The sequence below is a fragment of the Staurois parvus genome, unplaced genomic scaffold (assembly GCF_062004578.1).
Source record: "Staurois parvus isolate SC_StPar_1 unplaced genomic scaffold, SC_StPar_1.0 ptg000832l, whole genome shotgun sequence".
Taxonomy (NCBI): Eukaryota; Metazoa; Chordata; class Amphibia; order Anura; family Ranidae; genus Staurois; species Staurois parvus.
The window spans coordinates 2,283,189-2,305,883 of record NW_028318628.1 but is presented as its reverse complement, the minus strand read 5'-3'; the positions used below and the strand labels follow the sequence as shown (position 1 = coordinate 2,305,883).

The 22,695-nt window shown below is 40.4% G+C and overlaps 1 protein-coding gene across 4 annotated transcripts in view; it reads right to left on the bottom strand.

The window, feature by feature from the left end:
• Positions 1 to 22,695, bottom strand: part of NRG4 (neuregulin 4) — a 31,151-nt gene that overhangs the window by 2,663 nt on the left and 5,793 nt on the right. For 3 of the 4 annotated variants that reach the window (XR_016306613.1, XR_016306614.1, XM_089655299.1), the window contains exons 2-4: positions 13,973 to 14,039; positions 2,045 to 2,135; positions 460 to 609 (exon numbers count right to left, since the gene is read on the bottom strand). Coding sequence is in view for 1 of the 4 variants with exons in the window: in XM_089655299.1 (XP_089511425.1) it covers positions 460 to 609; positions 2,045 to 2,135; positions 13,973 to 13,982 (251 nt within the window). In the remaining 3 variants the exon portion in view is untranslated. Of the gene's footprint in view, positions 1 to 459; positions 610 to 2,044; positions 2,136 to 13,972; positions 14,040 to 16,758; positions 16,926 to 22,695 lie in introns of all 4 variants that reach the window. The other variant, XR_016306615.1, reaches the window with a different exon arrangement.

Sequence of the window (22,695 nt, the reverse complement as noted above, 5' to 3'; positions counted from 1 at the left end):
GTATTTTTTGGGAGTTTTTTTGCTAAGAGAACTCCTTGTTTTTTGGGGGTTTTTTTAAGCCAGTGTGCATGGACCCTAAATATGGATCAATAAAACATGGCAAAATTAAATGTGCCCAGACTGTAACTATGCAGTTTTAGGATGTATGATGACTGTCTTGGGTATACTGTATGTGTACATACCTATCGCATCACTGATACTACCCTGAGAACACAATTTCAGGGTTGCTTTTAGGTAAATTGTGTCTTAAAAACGGCAAAATCTCTGTAATGCTTTGTGAATGTTTTAGTTGACTGGTACATCATGCAGCCTCGATTAACAATGATAACATGATAAAAAAAATTTTGATTAAAATTTTGATTATTGCATTAAAAGTTCCTTTTGGTAAATTTTAAAAATAAATATAGATTTAAGCTATAGACACAACTGTCTAGAGTTGTCACTGAAGTATTAGCTTACCTGCAACAGAAATAGATGAAACCTAAAAATAGGAGGCCCAAAAAAAGTCCTAAAACCAGAAAATTTATGGAAAAGTCACTCTGGGGCTCTCTTTCCACACTAGCCAAAAGGATACCTTCGCAACGTTCCCCTGTGTAGTTGTTAATACATCTGGAAAACAAATATGAAGTATATAAATTGACGACTAACTGCGTGTGAGTTTACTCAACACATGAATCATTTTCACTCAATAATGACCATTGTCTCTAATTACAGTGTACAAAAAAAGGTTGTCACGATCAGGAAATCCACCCTGATATATTCCATGCAGCCACCATTTGAGTACCTGATGTAGAAAGTAAATGTCTGTAAAAGGGGCTTCAAGCAATCGGCAGAACTGAGATGCGACACAGGATGAAAAAAAAGGTGCTTTAGCAAAATAAATGTTATTCAGTTGGAGTTTACATATATTTAAATGCTATGTTGAATTGTAAATTATGAACAACATAGTAATGCGCTAATAATTAATCCTTTGGAATAAAATAAGCAGAAAAATATTTTTCTGCTTATTTTATTCCAAAAGATTAACTATTAGTGCAGCACCAAGTTACTATATTTCAATATTGTCCATTGTGGTATGTGGTAGGGTGTTAGTGGCTATATTTAGAGGTTGACATTCTGAGCGCGGGAGGATTATATAAACATAGTAATGCAATCGTATGTAACTAAAAATACACATCTCTCAATGGAAACAGACAATTCTTGTGCATTCAGCGAGAAACTCAAACTTATTAGGTTAATGAGACTATGTTTGTTGATGTGTGTATACTGTCCTTGCTTATTACATTTGAAATTGGTGGTTGGTGCCTCTCTACTATAGGGCACTGTAGGCAAATCTCTGTGCTGATTTCAGATTACACTGTGGGCACATTTCTTAGGCAAGTGAGTATTTTGACCAAATGATCATTTTTATGCATATTGTCCAACTCCAAGCTGTATAAACTTGAATGCTTATTGGATTTAAGCATATAAGGTGATGTGTATATGTGTAATAAGGGAGGGTGTGGAAATCAACACCCTATATCAAGGTGTGCATAATAATTAGGCAGCTTCTTTTCCTTAGGCAAAATGGGCCAAAAAAGACATTTAACTGACTCTGAAAAGTAAAAAATTGTAAAAAATTTCAGATAGATGCAGCACTCTGTAGCTGCTGACTTTTTAAAAAAACAGACACTCACCTGACCCTCGATCCAGCAGTGTCCTCACCACAGCTGGTTGCACAGCCATCCTGTGTCCCTGGCGCTGGCATCTTAAGTGTGGGCACCTGGCTGTGACAGGTTGCAGCTTCACAGCTGGGTGCCCACTGCGCATGCGCCTTGTGAATGGTCCCATAGTCTACGGGTGTAACATGTTCAGGAAGGTGAATTTGGCCTGTGTCTTAATGTATAATTACTGTTGTTCAGAGATAAAGGATTAATGATGACATCCAGTCGTCATAACCTATGACCAATCACTTTCCAGCCCCAAGACCTCTTCATATATATCTGGTATATTATTATTATTAGTTTCTGTCTGGTTTAAGTTATACGGACACACAGTTACTCACTTGCACAGTTGATTAGGTCCTATGCTATAACATATGCCTCCATTCATACAGAAACTCTTCTGTTCTTTCTCTGCACAGGGTACTCCATGACCTGAAATGCAAGGTGTAAATCATGTGATCACCATCACACTCAGAAGGCTCCTCTTGTTTATTTACAACCACATTTTACGCATGAAAGTCCACTTCTTCCTGTCTCCAATTTATCTTTTCACAATGTCTCCATTAATGATTTTTATATCTACTACTGATCTAGCTGGGCTGAACTTTAGCCAGCAACGCATTTCCGAAAGGAAACATTTTAGTACTTGTGAGCATATTATTAACCTACTCAGTTAAAACTGTTAGGGGGTTGTTTTAATACATGAATATGTTACTTTACCTGGGAGGTTTTCAAAATACTTCCGATTCTAAACAGGCACAACATTATTTCTGACCACTGAAGGGAAATTTACAAATCATGCTTTAGGCTGGTAGAAAACACTTCTCTGCATTTAAATAAAACTATACATTTCTCTATTCTTTCCCCTTGCTGCATAATCTGTTAAATAAATGTCTACATTCTCAAAGATTTCTACCAGTGTAAATTGGCTGCCTTGGGAACCTCTGTATCTGTCAGATATCCACATTTTTAATTTTCAAAGAGCAAAACATTTCCTGAATAGCTAGGGATATGTTCCATACATCAATCATTATATGATGTTACCTAGCCCACTTTATTACTGCCGTCGTTTGGTCTAAACAACGTTTTATAGCTTCCTCTACAGCAAAATAAAATCCTGAAATCCAATTGTGTGTAATTCCTTTGAGACAATGAATTTAGGACAAATTTTAACGACTTGCTTAATGTTAGAGTACAACCCTAATTCCAGAAATTTTTGAGACGCTCTGCAAAATCTACATAATGATTTTCAAATTTCATAAACCCATCTTTTATGGGTTTGTTTAAACTGAGAAAATGTACCACTAAGGAAAAAAAAGAAGGTAATGTTGAAATTGATGGCAGCAACACATCTCAAGTTGAGAAAGGGCAACAAAAAGCTTGCAAAGTACAACCCCAATTCCAAAAGTTGGGACAGGGCCATGTTTACCACAGTGTAGCATCCCCTCTTCTTTTAGCAACACTCTCTAAATGTCTGGGAACTGAGATCAGTTGCTGGAGTTTTTGGGAGAGGAATGTTGTCCCATTCTTACCTGGGCATATACTGCTCTAAAACCTGGGTATATTTTTCAGCACTGAAGCTGCCTTTCTAGATGGGCATACATACTAATGCACCCCACATACCATCAGAGATGCAGGCTTTTGAACTGAGTGCTATTAAAAAGCCAGAAGGTCCCTCTCCTCTTTAGTCCAGAAGATGCTGCCCATGGAATGTCAAATTTCGATTAGTCTGACCATTGAACAGTTTTCCACTTCTGCTTCTTTTCTGCATGATAGAGATTTACCTTGAATTTTTGGATGGCACTGCAACTGTGTTCACAGATGGTGATTTTTGGAAGTATTCCTGAGCCCGTGCAGTGATGTCCATTACAGAATCATGTCTGGTTTTTAATGCAGTGCCATATGAGGGCTTGAAAATTACAGGTATTAAATATTGCATTTTGGCCTTGTCCCTTGCTCACAGAGATTTCTTCAGATTCTTGCAATCTTTTATTATGTATTGTAGATGATTTACTTAGTCTTTGGAATTTTATGTTGAGGAACGTTATTCTGAAATTGTTCGACAATTTGTAGATGCAGCTTTTCAAAAATAGTGAACATCTGCCCATCTTAACTTCCGAGACACTCCAACTCTCTTAGATGCCCTTTTTGTATCCAATCATGTTACTAAACGGTTTCCAATTAACCTAATTAGTTGCAAAATGTTTTTCCTGTTCTTCCTTGTTAGTACCACTTATTTTGCCAGCTTTTTGTTGCTCTGTCCCAACTTTTTTGAGAGATGTTGCTGCCTTCAATATCAAAATTACCTTTCTTTCTTAAAATGTTACTTTTTCTCAGTTTAACTACTTCTCAACCATGTCATAGCCAAAAGACGGCTACAGTTCGGTCATCTAGTTCTGGGAGGGTGTCCATAGATGTTCTCCCAGAACCCCACCCCCAGGGCACGTATTGGGCTCTCTGTGATCGCTGTGGGCTTTGGACACAGCTAATCACAGATCGAGGTAAAGGGCCAATTACAGGGGCCCTTTATCATGTGATCAGCTGTGTCCAATCACACCTGATCACATGTAAACATACTTGCCTGTTATCTTCATTACCTTTCTTCGCGCACTGTCACTGTGTAGGAAAGGAGAGCCGATAACCGGCAATCCTGACAGAACACTTTTACACTGATAATCGGAGCACTGGTCATCGGTGCCCTAATTATCAGTGCGGCCCCATCAGTGAAGAAGAAAAATTACTTATATGCAAAATTTTATAACAAACATAGAAAAAAAACTCAGTGGTGATTAAATACCACCAAAAAAAGCTCTGTTGGTCTAAAAAAAAAAGATAGAATCTTCATATAAGTACAGTATTGCATGACCATACAATTGTCATTCAAGGTGAGACCGCTGAAAGCTAAAAATTTAGCCTAGGATTAAAATATGGAATTATGAGATTTGCAGATCATTGCATTTGTTTTTAGTACAGATTTTACACCACATCCCAACTTTTTTGGAATTGGAGTTATAGATTAAATCCTCTGTAAAGAGCGTCTTACCCCCTTTTTAACTTCGGTACTCAAATGAATTTAGAGTTAACAGGCTACTTTAATTTAGATTTAGGGTTTGCATACTCTATCTTAAAGGCTGGAATAGCACTTCATTTAAAGAGAGAATTTTTGACCTTCACTGTTTGATTCTATCTGCATGGGACATTTCTCATATCATCTCTCCCCTCAATGGCCAAATAGAACAGGTACCTATAAATTCACACTGTTTCATATGTCTAAAACTACCTATTCCACACAAAATGTAACGAGAATTTGAAGGATCGCTTGGCTGATTTTGAAGAAGAATTCCAGCCAACAAGTGCAATTAATCAACGCGCTATTAATGTATCACCATATCTACCAAAAATCCCTGACTTTACTGGAGCTATCATGGATCTCAAATATGGCAGAACCAAAACATTTGTCTTATATACTATGTATATTTTATGTAGTTCTTGAAACCTCTTTGTCAGTTTTGAAAGAATTAGGCAAAAAAATTGTAGACAAAAAGGAAGGCAGGGAGAGCCATCTAATGTGTAGTTTCTTTGGTTTAACAGCCACAAATGGGAAAAGATAATAGAATGGCAATGCAGAAATCGAAATGGAAAGCAACCTGTCATCAAGTATATGGAGAATATTTGTCTCCATGGAGAAGTTTCTGTCAGTGGATGGTCACAGTCAGTGCATAGGGAGAACCAGACCGTAGTTCCTCAAGGTGGGCTATGTCTGGAGTGGTTGGGAGCAGTTGGTAGGGTAAGAGTTGTGAAAAAAAAGTCACAAAATGTCCCTGTTGCAAAGGCTTCCTTGTATTGGCAGACTTTTTTTTTTTTTTTCTAAATAAGGAGCAGACAATTAAAGTGGTCTTGTTTCCAGAATACAATGGGGTTATTTTGCTAAAGTTAAATATACTATGCACTGCAAGTGCACTTGCTTTAGAGCTAAGGGGAAGCTCTGAAATGATGAGAAGCGCTGCTGATTTTTTTCATTCAATCATCTGCAAACAAAAATTTTTGTTTTTTATTTTTCTTGCATGTGATTGGATATTCTTTGCATAGTGAAACTTTTCCTCATTTACTAAGCTCTGGAGCAAGTGCACATGCAGCGCACAGTATATTTGGCATAACATAACACTGAATACTAGCTTTTAGGTATTAACTACAGTATACAGTAGATATTAACTAGAGAGTTACCGGAGAATTTTTTTTTTTTTTTTTTGCTTTAGCTTATTAAACTTTAACTTATAAAAGAGGAGCTATGCTGTTCATTAAATAAATGAAAATCTAACAGCAGTTGTGAAAACAAATTTTGAGCTCTGAGTAACTCTTACAACGCTGACGCATTCGCTGCTCTTGTTGCAACATGCTGACACTTCATCACAACATGGAAATTTACCCTAAGATATACAAATTCAAAACTGCATGCTTAGCTAATATTTCATAGGATTTCCTGTTGCAACATACATGACCTTCTATAAGGTATTAAGGTAGTATCAGCTAAGGGTTACATCATGTTATTCAAATGAACCAGGGGGCACTAAGGGTGTGCCTGCCAGGGATTTATTTATAGCAATACTGATGTAATTACTTGCCACTTTACAATTGAACAGTTTACATAAAATATAACACGGGGCTGCTATACATGGGCAGATCTTGTTAAATGCTCATGATTAAATCCTGCTGAAATTTCTTGGGCGTGACAACAAAAACAGTTGAGTGTTGTCCATGATGCTTTTTTTTTTTGCACTAACATTCTGTTTTTCAGGGCAAGCTTTTGGGGTTCACCCCTTCTTCTAAGATCCAAGCAGAACTAATACACAAAGTTGGGCTACTTTAGACTTTGGTTACAAAATACTTGTGTGCTTTGCTCTATGTATCTTGGGGGGAGGACATATTTTTCTCCAGTCAGACTAGTTGTAAAAATGATGGCGCCTTTAGTTTTATATTCTTTGTGAAATACAGTCTATATACTGCTGCAAAAATGTAATGACTGTATACATTGCAAGCATTTCAGCAAACCCTACCACAAATCTTTAAAGGTTTCTGCGTTGTAGATATTGGTGGAGGCCTTTCTAGCACCTCCTGAAAGGGTCTGTCTTCGTTACCGTATTACAATGATCAGGGCTTTTTTTTGTCAGAGAATAGGTGTGGCAACTCCCTTCTTCTGAATCACCTCTGAGCACCGTGCCTTGGTTCCACATTCTACCCAACACCCAGTAACTCCCCTTTTATATAACACAGAACCCAGTATTATTTTGTGGTGCAAAGTAATTTGTATGGCAATTATTGATAACAAGAAAGCAGTAAAATAGATTCTCTGCAGCCAGGAACAACAACAACAACAATAGACCCTCGGCAACAATAGTTCCCTCTCAGCAACAAATGACCCCCTAGCAACAATATATCCACCACCAGTAACAATAGATCCCCCAGCAGCCAGCATCAATAGACCCTTATCAAGGTCTACCCCACTCGACTGTCTCCCCTACCTTGGCTTTCCCCTTCCTAAAGACCTGTGTCCCCAAAGCCAATCCTATCCTTTACTCATAAACTCTGGGATTGTCAAATTTTCCCTCTTTGACCTTGTTGGACTTACCCCTTCTCCATTGCCCTCTGGTCCCTCCCGGCCTTGACCATCCTATGCATTTCCAGTGATGCATTAACTATGGATTTGTGAATATTTACTCTCTTTTCACCCCTACAACGATTCTTGCTTTTTAAACTTTGCAGTCTTCTCATGAAATCCCTCTACGAGAACATTACTGTTATACACAACAAGGCACTTCTTTTCTCGCTTCCTTTGCAACCAGCAGCCCTCCTATAGCCTGACACTTTGAAAGCATCTGTAAATCATGCCCATATTATTCGGGCATTATCTCGAAGGTATATTCCTCTCTCCTTTCCCAACGTAAACCCCCAGTCCCCATTTATCACCAGCATTGCAAAAGTGAGCTGGGAATGGAATTGGACCCAGAGAACTAGCAAGTTATGACATAGACAATTTCTAAAAACATCTTCCAATTCTGGAAAACCCATACAAAATTCTTTACCGTTGGTACTACATTCCAGTTATGTTCACATGCATTGTCCCTAATTATTCGCCAATATGATTCCGTGGCTATGCCCAAGTCGAAATGATGGTGCATATTTGGTGGAAGTATCCACAAGTGAACAGACTGGATCAGCGGTTGTCTTGCTTCGTCCATTGCATCACTCTAATTTTAAGAACCCAGACGAAGCTTTTCTTCACAAACCGATTGACTCCCTTTTCTGCTCAGAAAGCCAACTAGCTGCACATGTTTTCACAGCCACTAAACTTACAATAGCTAGAGCTTGAAAATTTCCTGTCCTTAAATGGATGCAGTTAAGCATTGTATGAATGATATCGTGATTAATGAAAAGCTGACAGCTATTCTTGCAGATTCCCATGTTAAATTTCTTCGGGTCTGGCGTCCATGGATCGACCATGCTCCTCCATCTAGATATGACCACCACCTGACTAATTTTTTGGCTACTGCAACCCTTGGGACCTCCCTTTCCTTTTCCTGTTCCCACCCCCTATTCCCTATTTTCTTTGCTTTTTTTTCCCCCCCTTTTTTCTGCTTTTTGATCCTCTCTTTTTTGCTCCACTGGTAAGGTACAGTTGTGTTCAAAATAATAGCAGTGTGTTGAAAAAAGTGAATAAAGCTCAAAATCCTTCTAATAGCTTTTATTTCCATACACACAAATGCATTGGAAACACTACTCATTCTATTCCAACAAAACATGAAGAAAAATATATCAAATTTGTGTTGTTCCTCTAAAAAAAATTGAAGAAAAGTGAATATTAGACTTCAAAAAAATAGCAGGGTTTGTATTCTTCTTTACAAACTCAAACATTCACTATATAAACTGAAAAATTTTGAAGATTTTGCTTTCCTTTGAATCACTTAATTAATATTTAGTTGTATAAGCACTGTTTCTGAGAACTGCTGTACATCTGTGTTGCATGGAGTCAACCAATTTCTGGCACCTGTGAACAGGTATTCCAGCCCAGGATGATTGGACTACATTCCACAGTTCTTCTCTATTTCTTGGTTTTGCCTCAGAAACTGCATTTTTTTGTCACCCCACAAGTTTTCTATTGGATTAAGATCCGGGGATTGGGCTGGTCACTCCATAACGTCAATCTTGTTGGTCTGGAACCAAGATGTTGCACGTTTACTGGTGTGTTTGGGGTCGTTGTCTTGTTGGAACACCCATTTCAAGGGCATTTCCTCTTCAGCATAAGGCAGCATGACCTCTTCAAGTATTCTGATGTATTCAAACTGATCCATGATCTCTGGTATGCGATAAATAGGCCCAACACCGTAGTATGAGAAACATCCCCATATCATGATGCTTGCGCAACCATGCTTCACTGTCTTCACAGTGTACTGTGGCTTGAATTCAGTGTTTGTGGGTCGTCTGACAAACTGTCTCCGACCACTAGACCCAAAAAGAACAAGCTTACTTTCATCAGTCCACAAAATGTTGCGCTATTTCTCTTTAGGCCAGTCAATGTGCTCTTTGGCAAATTGTAACCTCTTCGGTGCTTGTCTTTTTTTCAACAGCGGGACTTTGCGGGGGCTTCTTGCAGATAGCTTGGCTTCACATAGGTGTCTTCTAATTGTAACAGTACTCACAGGTAACTTTAGACCTTCTTTGATCTTCCTGGAGCTGATTGTTGGCTGAGTCCTTGCCATTTTGGCTATTCTATCAATTTGAATGGTAGTTTTTCGCTTTCTTCCACGTCTTTCAGGTTTTGGTTGCCATTTTAAAGCATTTGCAATCATTTTAGCTGAGCAGCCTATCATTTTCTGCACTTTTTTATATGTTTTCTCCTCTCCAATCAACTTTTTAATCAAGGTACACTGTTCTTTTGAACAATGTCTGGAACGACCCATTTTCCTCAGAATTTCAGAGAGAAATGCACTGTAACCAGCATGTACAACATTTGCTGCCTTCCTTCCTTAAATAAGGGCAATAATTGCCACCTGGTTTTCAAAGAATGAATGACCTCACTAATAGAACTCCACACTGCTATTATTTTGAACATGCCCCTTTCAATTAGTGATTCAATTACACAAAATCAGCAGCATGCATGTCATGACCGTTGGGTCTGTTGGATTTCTATTACTCTACTACACCTGCTAGTAAATTATTTGCCATGTAGAAATATTTCTACCAAAAACAGTGATTGATCAGGTTAGTGATGTCTGACTGATATTATTTTGAACACAACTGTACCTCCATGTATCATCTTCCTTTTATGTAACCTGGCTTCCCCTTTTGGTGTACATTGTCTAGCTGTATTCTTTCCTCTGGTTTCATCGAAGCAGCCTTCTGTTTGTGACTTTATACTGTTTAGAATCCTTCATGTCTATTTTGTAATGCACTTTGTCAGGCTGTCTTTTTGCTGCCTCTTGTATTAATGTCCACATATTTACCTTTTTTCATTTAATAGTGCGTCCGTCGGCTACTCTATATAATGTGCATAATGCAGGGCTTGACACATTTGCTTTGAATCTAGGAGCCAGCTAAAAATGCTAGGAGTCTATTACGAACAAAGCTTTATTTTCAACAACAAAAATAACAGATCCTAAATCTGTTCAAAGTATAAAATGGCAGAATAAAATAAAAGCTTTAAATTACTTACCGTATATTTACCTTGCCAGTCCCATGAGGTGGGAAAAGTTTAAGTAATTTATGCCTTTTTATAGCATCCTCCCCTGTACTGGTCCAGGACTGGCTGCTGTGATATACCTCCACTGTGACGTGTGTGTATTGTGCACATGCAGCCCCTCTTGTGGGTGGCTGCACTGGAGATCAGAGGTGAATGCCCTCTCTTCCTGTATGGATCCTGGCTGTAGAAGAGGAGACCTGCCTTGTAGTGGAGATCTGCTGTGCAGTGTAGTGGGATGTCCAGGATGGCATAGCTGAGGATCTGTGGATGGAGGACTGGATCTCTGATGGGTGAGGGTGTTGTCATGGAAATTTTGTATTACAGGTTGAACTTTAAATGTGTCATATATTAGTGTTATTCATATGTCTCTCATGTGGTTTATTAAAGCTCTGAAGGCTGCGCATGTACAATGTATATATTACAGTACTCAGCTCGGTAATGGATGAGATGGCAGATCTGCGCTTATAGACCGGCGTGTATACCACCACGGCATTCGATGCGAATGCCGCCGGTCTGTATCCACATATCAGCAGCATAGTACCACATGGACTTCGTATAGCCAGGCGCCGGGCAAGTGCGAACTCCGCGTGTAGGCTCATGTATATCTTACAAACCACTACCGACCTGAACTGTATCTGGATGGATGTGTTTTAATAAAAATCGTATCGGGCCCATTCAGATACAGACTGACACTCTTTAATCTAAGGGATGCTTGTACAGGGAATGGACATACTACTAGGAGATGATAGTATATAAAGGATGGGGAGCTTGCTCTCCAGAGAGAGCTTATGGGGGAGGGGAGGACTGGTGTAACTGGTTTCCAGTATAGATAAGAGGGAATGCTACACTCCAAACAGGATGTACATTCTGTGTATAGACACTCCCTATACATTATTCTGTGGGAGGGGATTGACCTGGGGGGGCGTGTGTGTGCTTGTAATAAAACAGGAGGCTGGGGTTGGAGCCAGTCTCAGAGTGAATTCCAACTGCAACCTGAGAGTGTCGTGTGATCATTCCTGGGTAACGGGAGCTCCATTTTCCCCACATCTCAACAAAGCTAAACCAGTTGGAGGCGCAGGAATCGTGGAGTTCGCACAGCTTTATGGGGGATTGCTGCGCATCCAACTGCGGACGCTCACGGTAAGGAGAAATTTGTTGAAAGTGAATTTCCAAGACAGTGTTTGAACAGTCCTGCAGATCTGATGGCCCATAGAATACACAGTATGTCCGTGCCCCAACCCCCTGTTATCCTCCTGTGACTATGTGCATGTTGCAACTTGCATAGACCTTCGTGCCGCCCACTACTCGGGTGCTTGCTCTGTCCTGTTGATGGCCTGGAATGAGCTGCTGCCTCTGGCCCTCCGCTGCCTGAGATGACTGCCTCCCCTGCCTCCTGTTCACCAAACTGCTGTTGCCACCGCTGCCTCTGTCCGAGCTGAGGTGCTGTCGGAATCACTGCTCTGCATGGTGAGAGTGGTGTGCTTCCCTTGTGTCTTTGTAGCCTGTGCAATGTCATCCCCTGAGCGCCAGACCAGAACCACACCGGGTGCTCTCACCCCACGCTACACCACTGCCCGCACTGCACAAATGTTAACCTAGGCTGACAAGCCCAGGAGCCAGGACACAATTTCTAGTCACTATAGTGACCTGGCACCTAGGATTTGTTGAGCCCTGGCATATTTTTGATAAAACATTTTTTTTTTTTTGTCTTTGTCCTTTCTGAGAGATTTCTCATCATTTCTTGTACCAGTGGTGCAACAGGAAATGAGAGCAAATTGATACAAAGTGAAATAAATTCCTATTTTAGACAACTGTCATCAACATCTATGGCTGGAAGATTTTTCTTCACCTCCTTGTTTTGGTAACAACTGTGATAATTTTCACCAAAACAAACTGAGCTTTCCTTTAGAGAGCAATAAGAAAGCATCCAGAATTTTATAAAAAAAATTTTTTTTGGCTATACACACATTTTAAAAACTAAAATTTCCTAACCAAAAAAGATTGCCCTACTATATTTGATTCCAAAATCTATACAGATCATTTAGGAATAGCTGTATGTACATTTCTAGATAACCTCCAATTTAAGGCTGTCCAGAAAAAGGACTTAGGACAGGAATAGCTCCCTCTCGTTAACATAAAATGAAGAGGGCAAGCTTCTAAATGTATAACCCTTTGATAGGACAAATGGCTGAAAATGGAGATCTGCTAGCACAGTACAGGCCTAATCATGGCAAACGCACCTCCCTAGCCCACATAAAAAAACAAGAACGAAGTAGTATTTTTCAGTGCTGGAGTTTCCAGAAAAGAACATTTAGAAAATCAAGCTGAACTTCTTAAAAATGGTTTTAAGTGAAACCGAATATGCAACAAATATAAAGGTAGTGTTATCCCAATTTGGCTTAAAGAGACTTTAAGTCTCTTTTGGCAGGTGTGCACCCTTTAACACTCTAGCACAGGGTTTCTTAACTAGGGTTCCTCCAGAGGTTGCTCGGGGTTCCTTGAGCACTAAGAGATTTCTAACCACTGACTCCAATGATCTTTTTAGCTATCTGTTATGGGGGATACATCCCCACAAATGTAAGGCGCATTCTTCCCACTGACAATCACACTAAAGCAGTGGCGTCCCTAGGGTTGGTGACACCCCCCCCTCTCTCTCTGCCCTCTTACTGCCCCCCCTGCCCTCTTTCTCTCCCCCCCTCTCTCCCCTCTCTCTTTCTCTCTTTCCCCCCTACCTACTACATGAAGCTGCAGTGCTGTCACCAGGGTCCAGGGATTACACACTGACCTGCTGCATACTCTGCCCACCCCTCCAGCTCTCCGACTTCAGCATCAGTGGCAGGGATGTGGACCCGCCCCTCTGCTGAAACTCCGAGGAGGAGAGGTGTCCGAAATGCCTGCCTCACTGTCCGTCCCCTCAATGCTTCCTTTTTGAAGCAGTGGCACATACAGGGATGGACTGAGCCTCTCATGGGGCCCTGTAGTGACCCCGGGCCCTCGGTCAGCCCATTCCTGGTGGAGCAGGTCCGGTGTCACCCCCATGCAAAAGGTGTCAACCGGTGTGGTGCGCACCACCCGCACTTGCCTAGGGACGCCCCTGCACTAATGTACTGTGAGCTATAAATATAATTATTAGCAGAGGTTCCCTGAAGACAAACAGTTATTTCAAGGGTTCCTCCATGTTAAAAAGGTTGAGACAGGCTGACCTAGTATAACATTCGTTAAAATCAAGTCACTTGTCCAGCAAATTCTGATTTTTCATCACATTTAATTTGACATGTTCCATAAAGAAGTTCTATGTTTTAAATACAGTACATACCATAAAAATAAATTACATATTACAAAGTGCTGCAAAATAACACAAATCAAGGGTGCAGTTGCAAGACTACTGAGATCTATTCATTTTAATGCTAAACCGGGATTTGGGGGTTTCTTCATATACCAATCATATTCAACTGTTTTTCACAGGTCTACTGGTTTGGCATCAAATTGGACAGTTTCTCAACCCTATACATGAAACGCCAACATATGAAAGTACCTGTTGTCATATTATGCTGACAGGTATCTTGGTCTTGGTATGAACACAATCTACTGGAAAACAGAATCTGGAAAATACAAAACAATAGAATAAGTATTTACCAAGTTTGTAGAATTTGCTCTTAAATTATGATTTAGAACAGAAAAAATATGCATTTACTTGATACTATAGGTGAAACTCGAAAAATTGTGCAAAAGTTCATTTATTTCAGTAATGCAACTTAAAAGGTGAAACTAATATATGAGATAGACTCATTACATGCAAAGCAAGATAGTTCAAGCCGTGATTTGTCATAACTGTGATGATTATGGCTTACAGCTCATGAAAACCCCAAATCCACAATCTCAGAAAATTAGAATATTACATGCAATCAATAAAGCAAGGATTGTACATAGAGCAATATCGGACCTCTGAAAAGTATAAGCATGCATATGTACTCAGTACTTGCTTTGGGCCCCTTTTGCAGCAATTACTGCCTCAATGTGGCGTGGCATGGAAGCTATCAGCCTGTGGCACTGCTGAGGTGTTATGGAAGACCAGGATGCTTCAATAGTGGCCTTCAGCTCTTCTGCATTGTTCAGTCTCATGTCTCTCATCTTTCTCTTGGCAATGCCCCATAGATTCTCTATGGGGTTCAGGTCAGGCGAGTTTGCTGGCCAATCAAGCACAGTAATCCCATAGTCATTGAACCAGGTTTTGGTGCTTTTGGCAGTGTGGGCAGGTGCCAAGTCCTGCTGGAAAATGAAGTCAGCATCCCCATAAAGCTTGTCTGCGGAAGGAAGCATGAAGTGCACCAAAATCTCTTGGTAGACGGCTACATTGACCCTGGACTTAATGAAGCACAGTGAACCAACACCAGCAGTTGACATGGCCTCCCCAATCAACACGGACTGTGGAAACTTCACACTGGACTTCAAGCATCTTGCAGTGTGTGCCTCTCGATTCCTCCTCCATGCTCTGGGTCCTTGGTTTCCAAATGAGATGCAAAAGTTGCTCTCATCAGAAAAGAGGACTTTGGACCACTGAGCAACAGTTGTTTGTTGTTCAGGAGCGGCTTGACAAGAGGAATACGACATTTGAAGCCCATGTCCAGGATCCGTCTGTGTGTGGTGGCTCTTGATGCACTGACTCCAGCCTCAGTCCACTCCTTGTGAAAGTCCCCAACATTTTTTGAATGGCCTTTTCCTGACAATCCTCTCCAGGCTGCGGTCATCCCTGCTGCTTGTGAACCTTTTTCTTCCACACAACTTTCTATTCATGTGCTTTGATACAGCACTTTGGGAACATCCAACTTCTTTTGCAATTACCTTTTGAGGCGTTCCCTCCTTATGGAAGGTGTCAGTGATGGTTTTCTGCACAACTGTCAGGTCAGCAGTCTTTCCCATGATTGTGATTCCTATTTAACCAGACCGAGAGACCATTTAAAGGCTCAGGAACCCTTTGCAGGTGTTATGGCTTAATTAGCTGATTAGAGTTGGACACTTTGAGCCTAGAATATTGCACCTTTTCACAATATTCTAATTTTCTGAGATTGTGGATTTGGGGTTTTCATGAGCTATAAGCCATAATCATCACAATTATGACAAATCACGGCTTGAACTATCTTGCTTTGCATGTAATGAGTCTATCTCATATATTAGTTTCACCTTTTAAGTTGCATTACTGAAATAAATGAAGTTTTGCACGATATTCTAATGTTTTGAGTTTCACCTGTATTACTTGATGATGAGAGATATAGGTAAAGTTCTATTCTACTCAAAACTAATGTCTTGAAAACATCAATAGTGAAATGTTGGCCCAGTAATATATATCCACGCCTCATGCAGCAAGACCACAAGAAACATGCCACTTGTGCAACTTGTACACACACACACCCCCCCCCCCCCTTGTTTTTTTAATGTCTTTCATGCAGAAATCAGTGTGTTAAGCTCAGAAATGCTTAGCACCTGATATTTTACCTTTCCCTAAACAGATTACGCTAAAATTAAATCTAATTAGCTGATATTGGATATTGCAGCTAGCAAGTTATTGCTGCGTTTTCTACTGCCCAGTTCCTCCATTAATAGCCATACTACAGCTTCTATGAATTAAACATGATCTATGAATGGAGGGGGTGGACCTATCAATCATCCGCCCATCCTCCATTCATAGATGGTGTTTCATTTCTAGAAGCTGTAGTACCACTTCTGTGAATGGGGTAGCTGGGCAGAAAGGGGGGGGCATACTGGGGAACTCTTGATGAGTTTCTGTCACCAGAAGATTATGGGGGTGGGGGGGTCACCTGCGCAGGAAGAATTCACCTAAACGAGAAAACAGTAGCACAAGGGACACATCACAATGATAGTGAGTAACGTCCCTTGTGCTCATTTTCTGTTTATTTTTATAACTACACTTCAGCGTGTCTAGCTGTAGAAAAAAATCCCATATCAATAAGCTTCATTGAAATTTCTCTCAGGTCTGTTTCCACGATTGTTTTAAAACAAGGGGAATGTAGACCTTCAATTTTTACTATGCCATTTTTTTTTTATAAAAGTATAGTAGAGCTGTGTTTATACTTTTTGATGGTTAAGGTTATTTAATAAATCTTATACATATACCCCTAATGTAATGTTTTTCCTAATCCATCATTTACGGGAAGATTTTCCAAGCCAAGATTTAGCTTTCCCTGCATGTTCAAATATTCCACTTTAATTATGTCTTTATAGTCTTGCATTTGCCTACAGAAGAAATATAAATTGTTAGTTATGTTAAGTTTTCTTTAAGCACCTTCAAATAAGATGGTATACCTTTTTTCATCCAGGAACTTCAAGAGCGAGGGTTTTTTTTAATAATTTATTCCTGGTCTGAACTTTTGGGTTTTTCCTATTTGGTAAAAGTTCTCACATTTTTGTTGATCTTCATTTAGTTTTCTTGATTTTTTTTCAGAATGAATTCCAGACCTCTTAAGGTGTGTCTTAAAAAAATAAAAAAAAAGTGATCTGCCGTACTTGTTGTTCCGGAGCACACAGTTTTCTTTACGTGTAACAAAAGGATAAAGAGACCTTTCACCTAATTGTTGTTCCAAGTCATGATCAAGGAGAATATAATTTTTAAAGAGGTAAGCGAAGGCAATTCTGTTCATTCATAATAGTAAGTCAAGGGGCAAGTGCTGTAGCTCCACTATAGGAATGCCCATACCATAAATTGGGTTTCACCCTGAAGTGGCACTACAGCACAAACAGAAATAACAATGTAATTTTAATGTGCAAGGGGCCACAGATTCAGAACAGGACCAAGTGCTACGATGCATTTGGTCCCATGGGGAGTTAAAGAAATATCAGCAATACTAAATTATTCTTGAAGAGCAAAATCTACCACAGGTTATTTTCTTCCATGTGCTCATTGATTACCATCCTTGAATTGGAAGCCTGATATAGGTATCCCAAACATTGGAAGTAGTTACCCTTGAAACCAAATCTCTATATTGTAAAGCGCTGAGCAAACTGTTGGCTCTGTATAATAATAATAATAATAATACAGCAACTCTGTATGGTGATCCTATTGAATCCTATCAAAAGCTACCAGGACATTGACAATATTAGTCAATTACTAGCAGAAGACAGGGCCGGATTTGGCCTATCTGATGTGGGGGAGCAGTATAAAATGTTGTGGGGCAGAGGATGGGAGGTCAGCAGGTCAGAGAATAGGATCATTAGTTTGCAGAGCAGTGTACAGAGGCTATTAGTTTGTAGGTTGTGTACAGGGGTCAGCAGGGCAGTGTACAGGGGTCAGGTGAGCCAAGGACAAGGGTCAGCAGGGTAGAGGACAGGGGTCGCTGCTGGCAGGACACTTGGCTAAGTTTCTACTCCCATTCCTGCACAATGTGCAGATCGAGGTTTTGTGTAAAAGAATCCAAACTCAACTACAGTATGTGCTGTGTGGGGAGGAAGAGCTCTTCTGCCCGTGTCCAGGCTGTGTGCAGTGCAGGGATGGGAGAAGGAGCTCAGTGACAGGGTGCACAGTATTTTATTTGCAAATGTGCGCAGATACGTGTGTATGTAAGAAAAGCTAGAGGCATCATTACACGCGAACACGTGCATTTATTATACAGCCCATCGAAAGGGTTTTGATGCACTTTCGTAAAGCGAACCAAACACATGGGACACATAACTCTATAGGAAAGCGCAGCTTACTCGCTGCAAACATGCAGGTAAGCTGCACTGCACCCGTGGTACAGGGAAACCACACCACAGAAGTGTGAAAGGGGCCTTACTGATCTGCACCTGTGTAAAGGTCTCCATTGGAAACAATGCAGCTGCATTTAGATCAGGAAATTAAAATGGCTTGTAAATGTGGTTTTTTTTTAGGAGTTGTAACATTAAACCTGTAGCAACAGACATGAGGTAGATTATATCCACTATGGGGCACAACATACAGATGAGTTATAGCATCACCCTGTAGCTGCAGACATGTTAGGATCCTATATAGAATAATATAAGCAATAAGGACACTATAGGGTATACTATATGGACAGCACGGTGATTTAGGTTTTACATGCCTGCCTTGCAGCAATGGGGTCCTTGGTTCGAATCTCAATCTGGGCACTAACTGTGTGATGTATTCATGTTTTCCCTGTGCCTGGTGGCACATGCTGGTAGGTTAATTGGCTCCTGTCTAAAAATTGGCCTATGTACTGTATGCTTGTGATGTTGGCGCCTTAAGCTCCTTGGGGGCAAGGACTGTAATGAATGTACAATTTATGTAAATTGTCAGTGCTATATAGTATAGTACCTGTAATAAATAACATACAGATGTTATAGCATCATACTATACCATCAGGAAGGTTTGATTCTTTTATAGTAGCTGGGGACACTATAGGGATTATTACATATAGTAGTAATATGGCATCATCCTGATGTTATAAGTGCAGCATATCAGTGAGGTGAGATGACAAATAAGAGGATATAATTTAAAGAAGAATTATAACCATAGGGTGATGCTATATATACAGTTGGGTCTGTATATTTTTGGACACAGGCACAATTTTATAACTTTTGGCTCTGTGTGCCACCAGAATAAATTAAAATGAAACAATCCAAATGAATTTGAAGTGCAGACTTTCAGCTTTAATTCAAGGGGTTGAACATAAATATCAAGTGCAAATTTTAGGAACTGCAACCATTTTTATATACAGTTCCTCCATTTTCAGGGGCTCAAATGTAATTGGACAAATGAGTATAATCATAAATGTTCTCTTTTAATATTTTGATGAGAATCCTTTACTGACAATGACTTCCTGAAGTCTGGAACCCATGGACATTACTGGGTTTCTTCCTTTCTGATGCTTTGCTAGGCTCTAACTGCAGCTGTCTTCAGTTGTTCTTTGTGAGTCTTTCTGCCTTTAATTTTGCCTTCAGCAAGTGAAATGCGTGCTCAATTGGGTTGAGATCAGGTGATTGACTCGGCCATTGCAGAATATTCCACTTCTTTTCCTTCAAAAGCTCCTGGGTTGCTTTTGCAGTGTGTCTTGGATCATTGTCCATCTGTACTGTGAAGTGCCATCCAATCAACTTTGCTGCATTTGGCTGAATCTGTGCTGACAGTATATCTCTAAACACTGCAGAATTCATCCGGCTGCTTCATCATCAATAAACACCAATGACCCAGTGCCACTGGAAGCCATGCATGCCCATGCCATCACACTGCCTCCACAGATGTTGTTGTGTGCTTTATATCATGAGCGGTTCCAAACCTTCTCTACACTTTTTTTTCTTCCCGCCATTTTGGTACAGATTAATCTTAGTTTCATCCACCCAAAGAATGCTTTTCCAGAACTGGTCTGGCTTTTTTAGATGTTTTTTGGCAAAGTCCAATCTGGCTATTCTTCAGGCTTATGAATGGTTTGCACCTTGTGGTGAACCCTCTGTATTTGCTCTTGTGAAGTCTTCTCTTGATTGTAGACTTTGACAATGATACGCCCACCTCCTGGAGAGTGTCCTTCTCTTGTCTCGATGTTGTGAATGGGTTTTTCTTTACCATAGAGAGGATCCTGCGATCATCCACCACTGTTGTCTTCCGTGGACGTCCATGCCTTTTTATGTTGCTGAGCTCACCAGTGCGTTCTTCTTTCCTCAGAATGTACCAAACTGTTGATTTGGCCACTCCTAATGTTGCTGCTATCTCTCTGATGGATTTGTTTAGTTTTTGAAGCCTTACAATGGCCTGTTTCACTTGCATGGACAGTTCCTTTGAATGCATGATATAGGTCCACAGCAATAAATTCCAAATGCAAATACCACACTTAGAATCAACTCCAGACCTTGTACCTTCTTAATTGATGAAGAAATAACGAAGGAGTAGCCCACACCTGGCCATGAAACTGCTTTTGATTCAATTGTCCAATTACTTTTGGCCCCTTGAAAAAGGGGGATGGCTACTCTTAAGAGCTGTAATTCCTAAACCCTTTTTCCAATTTGGATATACCGTATTTTCCAGCGTATAAGGTGACTGGGTGTATAAGACGACCCCCTAATTTTACAGTTAAAACATAGGTTTTGGCTTATACTCTCTGTATAAGACTACCCCCCACTTCCGAGGCAACACCAGTTTTTTTTTTTTTAAATACATTTTTATTGAATGACATTATTCTAACATAACATACATTGATAAATGGAAGGCCAATCACAACAAGCCTGCTTGGAATGGCAAAGGTTGTAATAGACTGCCTTTTTGACTCTGGCCAATCTGAGCAGGCTTTTTACTAGAAGTGTATAAACATACCGTACATAATGTCCTCATTATTACATTTTAGCCCACTGGATATGCTTGTAGATTCGGCTACATACAGAATATAAGATCATATTTACCTTTTGAAGCCGCTGGATGTGCTCTATAATACTGTGGCTTCGGCTACAGAACATCCCTGTGCTGACATTGTATGAACTGTGCTGAGCCAATCACGGCAAGCGGTGTATTCATAATTTGTATGCATAAAAAGCCTGCTCGAATTGGCTGAGTTAGAGAGGCGGTCTATTCAACCTTTGCCAATCCGAGCAGGCTTGCCGTGATTGGCTCAGTGCGGGACAGTGTCAGCACAGAGACGTTCTGAAGCCAAAGCTACATAGGGCTTCCAGCGGCACATCCAGCCAAAGATAAAGAAGCGGGGTAAATTATTGATTAAATAATTTAATTATTGGCAATCTTTCACTTGGGGATGTTGAAGATGTGCCCTCCATATTATCTCAGCTCCCGAGATGGACAGTTTTCTGGCGTATACCCGGCGTATAAAACGACCCCCGATTTTTGGGGGATTTGTTTTAGTGTGAAAAGTCGTCTTCTACGCCGGAAAATATGGTACATACCCTAAAAGTAAATCTGGGAGTGTGCGCTTTCAGCTCATATCCAATATAACTATAGCCTGAATATGTTTTGGTAAATACCTGAAAAAAATTTAAATTGTGCCTTTTGTTCAAATATATATGGACCTAACTGTATGTGCAGACAACAGGAAGGTTGCATGTGTATCAGAGCTCCATCGCACGTAATATAACTCCACTCATACGCAATGGGGGTGAGTGGAGAGAACTAGAAGAATAATGGAGAACTTGTCTGGCTGAACAAATACAGTATTTCTGCACCCTGCTGTGACCTGTCCACACACTGGATGTGATAATGGCTGCCCTCCCCAGCCTGGACATAAGTGCCCCATGTTCAGCTGACCAGCTCACCTGTTCTCCACTTTCCACTCTGTGTCCCCCTCCTCTTCCAAACTGCATGCTGCTCATGGCACTGCTCCGCCCTCTGAGCTGCTTAGCTCATGCTATTTGGTGTCCCATGGAAATGTCCAGATCTCTTCTTGCAATCGATACCTTTCCCAATCATGTGACCACCGTGACAGCCAATCACAGTGGTCACATGACCCTAAACCCTGCTCGGCCTCCCGGCGTCAGGAACCCCTTAAAGGGCCGGGAGGCACCGGCGCGAAGGAGTTAATAAAATGCAGGTTAACATCCACCCTCTAAACAAGCACAAATCTGTGGAATGTCCAAACTAGAGTATGTATGACGTTTTAAAATCATATATAGTCTTCACAAGACTTATAATATAACATTCAATGATGACAAAGTCTTGGCAAATCTTTAAATGCTGTTTCACATATATGCAGATTGGATGCATTTGAACCATATCCAATTTGTATGACATATGAAATAACATTGGTGTCTGTTCACATACATCCGACGCACTGGCAGTGCACATTCCGTGTCCTGTCCGATTTCTGAGCAGTGCGATCTGGTTCAGGTGCGAATTACAGGCTCATTGATTTCTATGAGAACTGCTTCTGAATCGCACATGTCATGAGTTTGTGAACACGATCTGAGTCCGGTTTTCTCTCTTCAAATCCTGAACAGAACCAAACCAGAACTGCTGAACAACTGCTTTTCAATTCACACTGAAACTGGAACTGTCAAACTGCACATGTCCACATACAGCACTAAAGCTAAATGAATAGGAGACATTAAAGATCACTGCAAATAAATTATAGATATATCAAGGAGGGTGTTATATGCACATGTATGCTGTGATTTACATGTGGATTCATCTGTGAATGGTAAATACTGAAACAATTCATCCACCCTCAGAACAATCACAAATCTACTACAAAGTGTCCTGACTAGAGAATGAGTGCTCTAATTGACACTTGAAAGTCATTAATAACATTCATAAGGATTATAGTATAGCCTTCA